Source organism: Coregonus lavaretus (genome assembly GCF_964263955.1).
Source record: "Coregonus lavaretus genome assembly, contig: HAP1_SCAFFOLD_3556, whole genome shotgun sequence".
Taxonomy (NCBI): Eukaryota; Metazoa; Chordata; class Actinopteri; order Salmoniformes; family Salmonidae; genus Coregonus; species Coregonus lavaretus.
Window position 1 is genome coordinate 47,505 of NW_028164246.1, and position 10,800 is coordinate 58,304.

The window sequence follows — 10,800 nt, forward strand, 5'->3', positions numbered from 1 at the left end:
CTACACACACAGTCCATCCATGTGAAGAGAGGGCCGCTGGGGCACAACTAGAGACATCACTGGGCCTTTCAACCCATTCTCTGAGAGATGGAAAACTCTTCAAATACTCACACTGTTCCACCATGTCATGAAGCACAGCATCCAACATAAAGCATGGATTTCATGGCCGCCTGAATGGCTGTTGATATCTGTCTCTCTACGTCGCAAATGGCACCCTCTTGCCTACATAGTGCACTACTTTTGACCAGAGCCATATGGGCCCTGGTCAAAAGTAGTGCAAAGTAGTGCACTATATAGGGAATAGGGTGCCATTTGGGACGTAGAATCTCTGTCTCTAGGCGGGCTTTAGATGTCAGAAACAGGGCCTCATGGAAAGTATAGAGGCGGATAAGTAGGTATTACAAACTCAATGTAAAAAGTGTGTGATCTTTCACACAAAGTGCTGAGGTAGAGATAGACCCAACCTTAACAACAGGATTAGACTATAACAACACTGTTAAAAGCCTTTTTCAGCATCTGTAGATGCTTCCCAGGGATCTGCTGAGGCAACGAGGACGCAACAACAAAGATGGAGGAATACAGTAGCTAACAGAGTAGGCTTCAAACTCTTATTGGTTTTAGGCAGTGACTCTTGTGAGTACTATGAAAAAAGTGGGTCCGATCTATGTTTATATTTTTAATGCTTATTGGGGTCCCCATAGAGGTGATGCCATGCTTTTTTAAATTGTTGTGGAGTACCTAGTCTCCCTAGGTACAGTACACAAGGTACAAGGTATACACTCCAACCTGCTATGGAAAACAAACCAAGCCCAAAGGCTCCATGTAGGCCACCAATGTCCTCTTAACTACTTTAGGTCAGTGCTATAGAATACAGTCTTCCATGTTCTATATCCAGCATCCAGCCTCTCCTCTGGTGTTTCCAACCTCTATGCCCCAATATGCCCCCAAACACAGCTCTGTTCTGCTAAATATCTCATAAGCCCAAACAAATGCCACTTAACACAACAGCTCGTCTAAACCACAACCATTACAACGCTCGCTGGGAGTTAGCAGGGAAACCATGTATTATTTAAACACAGACAACAGCAGTGAGTTATTTTAGAACGTAAAACTTTGACCATTCCTGTTGACTTAGTGGAGGGAGATTAGTATATCTGGGTTATGTCTCAAATGACACCCTATTCACTATATTGTGCATCTTATTCACAATGTAGTGCACTAGTTTTGACCAAAGACCCTCCTTGGTATGTCCAGTGCAGAGTTGAAAGAATTGATTAGATCAAAATAGCTTTGAAATGTTGGACTAATGAGGCATAGGCAACATGAGAGTAAAACCATTGCAAGAGCTCTCGTAAAAACCGTTGTGCAAGCAAGCTGAGAGCCCCCACATTGTAAAATTTTTAAATTACAAAATACAAATATAATTGCCACTGTATTTGGCTAAAGGACAATTTTACAAATGGGCAAACGTTGCTATGACGTTACAGACGCACTCAGGGAACGTTGTGGAAACTGTGTGTTGATCGAGGAAGGTCCTTGAGCAGGAGAGCACTTGAATGAGCTTCAGTCTTACTCCTCCTAGTGATTTATACATCCTATTTAGCATTTTAGAATAGAACAACTAATCAATGGCAAATTGAGTCAAACAGTTGACAATTTAGAATAGAAAACAAACCAATGGCAAATTGAGTCGTAAAAACATCTGAAACGTATGAAACTGTAGTATGAAACAACCAAACCAAACGTCTTTTTTTGTCACATTGTACTTCGAACACACTCAAAATGGTGGCAGTTGTAATGGTTGTATGTATGGGCACTGATTGTACAGATGAAATTCCTTTCACAGTTTTGTCAACCATTTGAGTCTTTTTGAAGGGGCAGGATACTTTCTCACACGTGTCAATGTCTGTAAACTTACATTAGGAGTTCAGGGATTTGGAGCCAAAATTACAAAAAAGTCACCTTTCCGAGCGTGTGTTTTTAAACGTTCTCGCCAGGTTCCTTGAGAATCCCTCAGTGTGTGAATGGTGAAGGGCAGAGTCAGTCACAGTTAGCCTCCGGTAGCATAGCAGTTCCTCTGTAGAGTTTTCAAGTGTAGTGTCTTTAAATCCCCATAATTGTTTGTTTGTTGTAGCTGTTTCATTCAGGAAGACTGGAGAGTCTGGAAAGAGTTCTGTAAATCCAGTGAGATTTCCCCTTTCCTCTTTCACTGAGATAGCTGGCATTGTGACTGTTTCCTTCCATTACCTTGTTGGTTCCAATGGAAAACAAAAATGGCGGCACTATGGATCTGTATGGAATCTGACCTTTGACCTCGGATCAGTCTCACATCATAAACCAATCATAACCCAACACTACTTCAACCAGAGCGAGCTGTGGGAACCGAAAAAAACACCCCTTGTAACGTCCAGGTAACATATATATAACATTTACTCATTTTAACCACTCTCACACACTCACAGACTGGTTTGTACTAATCATGCATTATTTCATCACAGGTGAAACAAGATGACATACTTGGAAAAAAGAAAAAGAAGGGAACATCAAGAGGGAGAGAAAGTGGAAAAGGAGGAGAGCTAATACAATCCCCCTGTCGGAGGAAGGTCATTTCCAGCTAGGTGGACAGGTGTTATGCTGCTGAGGCCCATGCAGAGATGTCGTGTTCGATCGCTACACACTGCTGAAGCCACATTCCCATTAGGCCCAGGCGCTGAGAGGCGTGTGTGTGTGTGTGTGTGTGTGTGTGTGTGTGTGTGTGTGTGTGTGTGTGTGTGTGTGTGTGTGTGTGTGTGTGTGTGTACAGCGTGGAAGAGTGAACACTCATACAAGATGAGATAGAGAGTGAATAAGCGAGGGAAAGAGAGAGAGGTACTGAAATTCACTTCATTTCGGAACATGTTCTGCTTATGGAAAGTATTTCCTTGGCTACCACATTACATCACACTACAACACTGTTGCTATTGATAGAAACGTACCCTATTGACCCCTATTCAAAATAACATCTATCAGTTAATTCAATGCACTATGATGCTGTATGTAAGTCATATCGGCCTATCTAACCTGGGAGAATTCAGCACAGGATATCCTGTTTGCCATTTCTCTAGAGAAGTGACTCTACACCCTATCAGTGTGTCCTTGACAGTGTTGGGGAAGCTACTCTGAAAATATAGTTTACCAAGTTACCAATTACTTCACACTGGAAGAAGTTATGCTACATATAAATCAACCCTTAAGAAATTGTTTATAGTTTACCTTACTAAAGTTACTTTTAAAAGCAGTTCACTACATCCAAACTACTTCATGAAAAATTATATCTAAATCTGAAATGTCATAGAATACAAATAGCAAGAACAGATCACTCTGTAGTCAGATGTTAACAGAATGTGTAATTTATCCTATTAAACACAAAAATGATGTTTCAAGTGAGAATTAGGCAGATCTGATGCCATATTTCCTTTTCTTTTTGCAAAAAACGTAGTGCGTAGTTCCAGTAGTTAGCTAGACCGCTACATGGCAGAAAAGTAATTAACTACTGAAAACTACTGAATTTAATTCAACTACCACCAAGCTACTGCAAAATGTAGTTGAATTACTAGTTGGACTACATGTAGTTCACTACTCCCCAACACTGGTCCTTGATAAGCAGCCAGCTGTTACAATGTCAGACTACCTCCTATAGGATTAATATTTACAGGTCACTCCACTGAAAAGGTTAACAGCTGGATCATGCATTGAAGTGGATTAGGTGAATGTGCCCTCTCTATATATCTGTGTGTGTGTGTGTGGGTGTGTGTGTGTGTGTGTGTGTGTGTGTAGGTGGATATGAGCTGTTCTGTCCTTGTTTGTGCATTTCTCCACACTTGCCTGTCAATATTCCAATCCCATATTGTGGATAACTTGGCCTCGGATCGATAGGCTACAGAAGGTCAATGACCCTAAGGGCATAAAACAACAGACTCCTAATCAACTTTCGAGCCAGGCAGGCAGATCTAATTCAATTAGCTTAGATTAAACACTCTACACACAACCCACCGATGCATATTGACCGACCCTATACACACACGCACGAGCGTGCGTGCGTGCACACACACACACACACACACACACACACACACACACACACACACACACACACACACACACAACCTCCCCATGACAGAGTCTTGTTTAATTGCTAATTAGTGTGTCTAATTAAAGTGGACATTCATGGTGTTAATATCCAAAAAGAGGTGTTGGTGTTAATTAAAGGTATACCTTCTTTCTCCGCCCCTCATTCAGTTTCTATGAAATAAGAGGGACAGTATTCCCGTGAGCTATAACTGCTGTACAGTGTAACTGTGTGTGTAAACGTGTGTGAAGTGAGTCGCCAGTGAAAGACAATGATCCATTTTAGATCACATTATTAAACGTGGCGTGGACGTTTCAAGCCACATTCATCGAGACAAAAGGATTGCCAGCAGCACACAAAGTGCTCACATCAAATGATGCAAATGGTTTGTATTTTAGCTCTGTTAAACCACATTAATCTGCTTACATGAATATGCACAATACGCAGAATGTATCTCTCTCCCCTCTCTCTTTTTTACTGTCTTTTTATCTCTCTCTGTGTTTGTCGGTCTCTCCATCTCTCTCTTTATCTGTCAATAGAACCTTGTGAGTTACAGCGACCCCTACCCCAGATACCAATAACAACAATACAGCTTTTCACAATATGATTCACATTCACAGGGTCCAGGTTAAATGTCTGATCATAGATCAACATGTAGGGCCAAATACCTCCTACTCCTCCCTATTGCTCCTAGCTGCATGTCTCTGCTCTTGGGGCGGGGCTACTGTTTAACACTCCTGTGTAAATTCCCTATCTTCACAGGAGGTTACAGATGGCCTGTATCACAGTACATTACCCTGCCTCCCTGGTTGGCTAGTCCTGTGCTGTGGCTGACTGAAGACCCTAAGGCTGCATCCCAAATGGCAGCCTATTCCCCATAGGCCCTGGTTAAAAGTAGTGCACTGTACAGGGAATAGGATGGCATTTGAGACACAACCAAAGCCTGCATCCTCACACCGTACAGCCTCCTTCAGTGTTTTCAGCTTTTCCTTTTTATTCCTCTCCGCTTGCTGTGTGACTGTGTGACTGTGACAGCCACTATTGAAATGCAAATGGTTGTGCAGTATCCAATAGTAGGGCGGATCTTAGGGATAGGAGGGAGAGACTGCTTGACAGCTTTGTTCAAAATCAGCATGTTTTCCCCCCTTTGTATCTCTCTCTCTCTCTCTCTCTCTCTCTCTCTTTCTCTCTCTCTGGGTATATTATCTCACTGTGTTTCTGTCTCACCAACACAGACACACACATTATCTCTGTGCCCTACATGCGCCAAAAACATGTGTAGGAGTTTAGACTGACTCAAACACACCACACACACACACTCACATACAGTACACTCGATGTCACATGCATACACTCGACGCAGACACAAACATGCGTTACTTCATCTGAGTTCCCGTCGCTACACACAGATGAAAGCGTGGCACAGAGAATGACACTCCAACAGGTGAATTCCACATTAAGTGTTCACTGAATACTGATTGGATGGTTGGCCTGGGCACCCTGTCTCTAATTATAACTGCAAAGAGGATGAGAAGGTTCCAGAAGTAGTGCTACTGTCCACTCCATTCACTGTCACAATGACCCTGCTGTACTATCATCTCTCTCAGCTCTGGTCCTGCTGATGTTTACACGGATAAATGAAACCTACTGTAAATGAATCAGGCTCCGTCAGACTCAACTTATCTCTTTCATCACCCTCATTCATTTCATTTTCTCTCTTTCCTTTCGGCTGTCATCTCAAATTGGCAGTTCACCGGGATCAACAAGAGAATCATTACTCAAAACTCAATTTCCCACAATGTCTCACTTCCTGTCTTCCTTTTAAAGCTTCTGCTGGGCTGACACGCCCTTCCAGTAGTCAAGGATGTCGTGGAGGTCCTCCCCTTTGGCGAACTGCACCTTCTTCCTTAAGGCGTTCCCGGCCGTGACGTAGCACGACTCATCCCGCTGGCCCTTCCTGTAGGGCCGGAACCTCTCCCAGATCCTCAGGGAGCTCTCCGAGGAATACTCAGGGCTGGAGGAGTACCCAGAGTAGTTTTGGTGGCGGGAGGGTGAGAGCTGCGAGTAGGAGGCGGCGTCACGGCGGGAGCGGGTTAGGGGCTTGAGGAAGGAGGCCCTCTGGTGCGGCGAACCCTGGTGGGAGCCCTCGTAGTACAGTGCCGGGACGGAATGGCGGTGCTCTGAGCAGTGGAAGTCCTCCTGCTGCCCCTGCCCCTGTCCCTGTCCCTGCTGCTGCTGCTGCTGGTTGGTAATACCATCAACACCACCACCACCACCACCTCCACTACCACACCCACCACCACCCCCACCTCCTCCCCCGCCGCTCCCCACCAGAGGCAGCCGCTCCAGGGGCTCTCCACACCCCACGGTGCTGCCTCTCTCTCCTGGGTACTGCTGGCAGGGGTCCGGACTGCGGGGCTCGTGGACGTCCAGGCTGTAGACCCGGCCTCCTCCTCCGGTCCCTCGTTCCCGGTCACGTCCCATGGAGTTGCAGGATGAGGTACTGCACTGCTTCTTCACGGCGCTGATCACCACCACAGCGTCAGCGCTCATCTGCCTCTGGACGGGGCGCACAGCAGACGCAGGGGGAGGGGGCCGGTAGGGGGGCGACACAAACCCTCCGCCGCTGATCCCCGGACGCTCCGAGAGAGGGACGGAGAAGGGGAGCGGCGGTGGAGGGGGGATCTTGGTTGTAGGGGCGGGCAGGCCCGGGCAGGTCTCAGTTACGCCGGGGGAGAGGGGGATGAGGCCACGGGTCAAGGAGGAAGTGCAGGTGGGCGGAGGTGAGGTGGGGTAGGAGGTGGTGGTGGTGGCGGAAGAGGCGGTGGAGGAGGCGGCCATGACAGAGTCCAGCTTCAGGGCGTCGATGCAGTTATTGATGATCTGGTTGACCTTATCCACCTCCATGGCGATGGTGGAGATCTCCGAAGCCGAGCCTCGCCCGTCGTCGTCGTCCGAATCCTCCCCCACGTCCGTCCCGTCCTCCTCTCTTAGATCCTCATCCCTCATCCCTCCCTGTCCTCCTCCAATCCCTCCATCTCTCATCACCCCCTCCATCCTCACGTCCATGTAGGTACCTTTGCTGGTCAGCATGGTCTCGGAGAAGGCCGTGGCCATCTTATCCTGAGGGATGGAGGAGAGTCTGGAGGAAGAGGTGTTGGCGGAGTGGAGCATGCCCGAGGAGGAGGAGGCAGACATTGGCAGCTTGCCCCCGTGCGTGTGGTGCTGGTACTGGTGGTGGCCCTGACCCTGGGCCTGCTCCTGGAGCTTCTGCACCGCAGACGGGTCGTTCCCCACGGCCGCCGCCACCTCCGGACCATACCTCATTTCTAGAATCGTCTTCTTCACACAGATGGACTTCTGCTTCTCCTCATGCCTCCTCTTCTTCCTCAGACAAAAGTAAACGAGGCCCAGGATGCAGAGCATCCCGAAGAGGCAGCCCACAATGGTCAATATGTAGTGGGTGGTGATGGAAGGTGTTGGCGGTATGTCGTCGGGGTTCTGGCCTCGGGTGGAGAACTGGAGGCAGGTGTGGTTGTAGCGTTGGGAGGTCCGGATGGAGGCCACGCAGAAGGTGTAGTTGGTGTGTGGCTTCAGCTTGTTCAGCGTGATCATCTCCTTTTTGAGCTTCAGGTTCATTACGTCAGAGACAAAGGTGTTGTTGTACTGCACCAGGATGTACATCTTGCTGTAAGGTCTGGGGATCTGGACCATGATAGAGGCCGTGACGAGGGACACGTGGTGGAGCTTGATGCTGGGGCTGAAGCTGTGCTCCGTGGAGGAAGACGAGGTGGTGGGCTGGTGGTACGGACCCACGCGGTCCAACATGTCCGGGCCCATTCCGGAGGAATCTGAGTCTGGCGGGAGAGACGTCATCCCGGGGATAAAGACCCCGTCCCGGCAGACAGAGGACAGAATCGTCCGAGCGTTATGCCCGACGATGCCGGACGCAATGGGACTCAGGAGTGGGTAGCCAAACATCTCCCTGGGGGTCTCGCACTGCAGCCGGTCGTAGGTGTGTGTGACGTTATTGAAGGCCTCCAACCAGGTGAGGAAGTTGTACAAGTCACAGCCACAGTGGAAGGGGTTCCCAGCCAGCTCACACACCATGAGGCGGTTCAAAATGGTAAAGGTGGACGGTTCGAGGCGGGCCAGCTTATTGGACGACAGGTCAATGCTGTTGAGACTGAGGCACTCATCCAATGCATTGTTGCCAATGACCTTGATGAGAACGGAGAGAGACAGAAAGCAATATATTAAAAAACAAATCTGAACCATGTTGTACATACAGAATAATATAAATGTATCTTTAGTAAATAGTAGCACTGAAATATTTTAAAACTACATAACTAAACAAAACTCAACCAATGCCACACCTCTATGAGGTTGTGCTGGAGGAAGAGGCACTGCAGCCGTCCCAGGCCCCTCATCATGGCTTCTGTCAGGTTGGTCAGCTTGTTGTAGCCCAGCTGGAGGACCTAGGAGAGAACCACAAAGGATTACGTCAAGATTGAATCAATCAACCAATCAACCAACCAATCAATCCTCCCACCCACCCACCACCCAGTGTACCTGTAGGTTGGCCTGTTGAGCGAAGGCCCCATCCTCGATGTAGGAGATCTCGTTCTTGGTGAGGTTGAGGTCCGTGAGGTTGGTGAAGCGGTACATGGAGGTGTAGGGGATCATCTTGAGCTTGTTCTCGTTGAGCCTCAGGTCGTGGACCGTGTTATTGATGTGCTGGGGGATGGTCTCGTATGGAGGCTGGTTCTGGCTGCAGATGGCTAGCCACACGTAGCCCTTGTCCCCCTCGATCAGCCAGCAGTCCCCCCAGACCAGGCTCGGGAGGTGGAGGAAGAGGAGGAGAGAGAGAAGGATGAGGAGGATGGGGGTGGATGGAGAGGAGGTGGAGGAGGAGGAGGAGGAGGAGGAGTGAGAGCGAAGCCTGCTGAGCATGATGGAAGGAGGAGGAGGACGAATGAAGAGGGAGGTTGTGTTAAGATGGAGGAAACGTGGGATTGAAATAAGGGATGGAGAGGTTTTAAAGGAGAAAGAGCGTGGATGATGGACTGGGGTAGCTAGGTTGTCCTCAGAAAGGGGAGAGGGGTTTAGCTTGGGTGTAGAAAAAGAGGGAGGGGCTTCACACAGCCAGTCACAGCTGTATGGTCATCATGGTGATTAGCAGAGTCCCCATGTCTTGTCACTTCCTGTTGGACTGCCGTGGTGAGTGAAACAGCTATTCCTCATACTCTTACTCTCTACGACGGGAGGTCTTGTTGATTGATCTGTTAGAAAGTAACAGGATCTGCTGGAGAGATGTGAGTCTGTGGAAAAGAAGAGAGGAAAACCGTGAGGCAACAATAGAGTGGCAAATGACAATAATAACATGGAATGTACATGGACTGTAGCAAACAATATAGAACACAAAAGGCTAGTGTTGCATACAGATGGAGGGTTTTCATTTGAGCACCCTGTTGCAGGAGAACTTTCCTGCAATGCAGGAAATGTTAAACGTGTAATGTACACTGCTCAAAAAAATAAAGAGAACACTTAAACAACACAATGTAACTCCAAGTCAATCACACTTCTGTGAAATCAAACTGTCCACTTAGGAAGCAACACTGATTGACAATAGATTTCACATGCTGTTGTGCAAATGGAATAGACAACAGGTGAAAATTATAGGCAATTAGCAAGACACCCCCAATAAAGGACTGGTTTTGCAGGTGGTGACCACAGACCACTTCTCAGTTCCTATGCTTCCTGGCTGATGTTTTGGTCACTTTTGAATGCTGGCGGTGCTTTCACTCTAGTGGTAGCATGAGACGGAGTCTACAACCCACACAAGTGGCTCAGGTAGTGCAGCTCATCCAGGATGGCACATCAATGCGAGCTGTGGCAAGAAGGTTTGCTGTGTCTGTCAGCGTAGTGTCCAGAGCATGGAGGCGCTACCAGGAGACAGGCCAGTACATCAGGAGATGTGGAGGAGGCCGTAGGAGGGCAACAACCCAGCAGCAGGACTGCTACCTCTGCCTTAGTGCAAGGAGGAGCAGGAGGAGCACTGCCAGAGCTCTGCAAAATGACCTCCAGCAGGCCACAAATGTGCATGTGTCTGCTCAAACGGTCAGAAACAGACTCCATGAGGGTGGTATGAGGGCCCGACGTCCACAGGTGGGGGTTGTGCTTACAGCCCAACACCGTGCAGGGCGTTTGGCATTTGCCAGAGAACACCAAGATTGGCAAATTCGCCACTGGCGCCCTGTGCTCTTCACAGATGAAAGCAGGTTCACACTGAGCACATGTGACAGACGTGACAGAGTCTGGAGACGCCGTGGAAAACGTTCTGCTGCCTGCAACATCCTCCAGCATGACCGGTTTGGCGGTGGGTCAGTCATGGTGTGGGGTGGCATTTCTTTGGGGGGCCGCACAGCCCTCCATGTAATCGCCAGAGGTAGCCTGACTGCCATTAGGTACCGAGATGAGATCCTCAGACCCCTTGTGAGACCATATGCTGGTGCGGTTGGCCCTGGGTTCCTCCTAATGCAAGACAATACTAGACCTCATATGGCTGGAGTGTGTCAGCAGTTCCTGCAAGAGGAAGGCATTGATGCTATGGACTGGCCCGTCCGTTCCCCAGACCTGAATCCAATTGAGTACATCTGGGACATCATGTCTCGCTTCATCCACCAACGCCA

The 10,800-nt window shown here is 48.4% G+C and overlaps 1 protein-coding gene across 1 annotated transcript; it reads right to left on the reverse strand.

Moving 5' to 3' along the window:
* Window positions 1-5,929: 5,929 nt before the first annotated feature.
* LOC311117284 (protein phosphatase 1 regulatory subunit 29-like) lies at window positions 5,930-9,061 on the reverse strand (the record flags this gene model as incomplete). The annotated part of the gene is made up of 3 exons (XM_084192256.1): window positions 5,930-8,329; window positions 8,485-8,586; window positions 8,681-9,061. The coding sequence occupies 3 exons, from the start codon at window positions 9,059-9,061 to the stop codon at window positions 5,930-5,932; spliced, it is 2,883 nt and encodes a 960-aa protein (XP_084048382.1).
* Window positions 9,062-10,800: the final 1,739 nt, after the last annotated feature.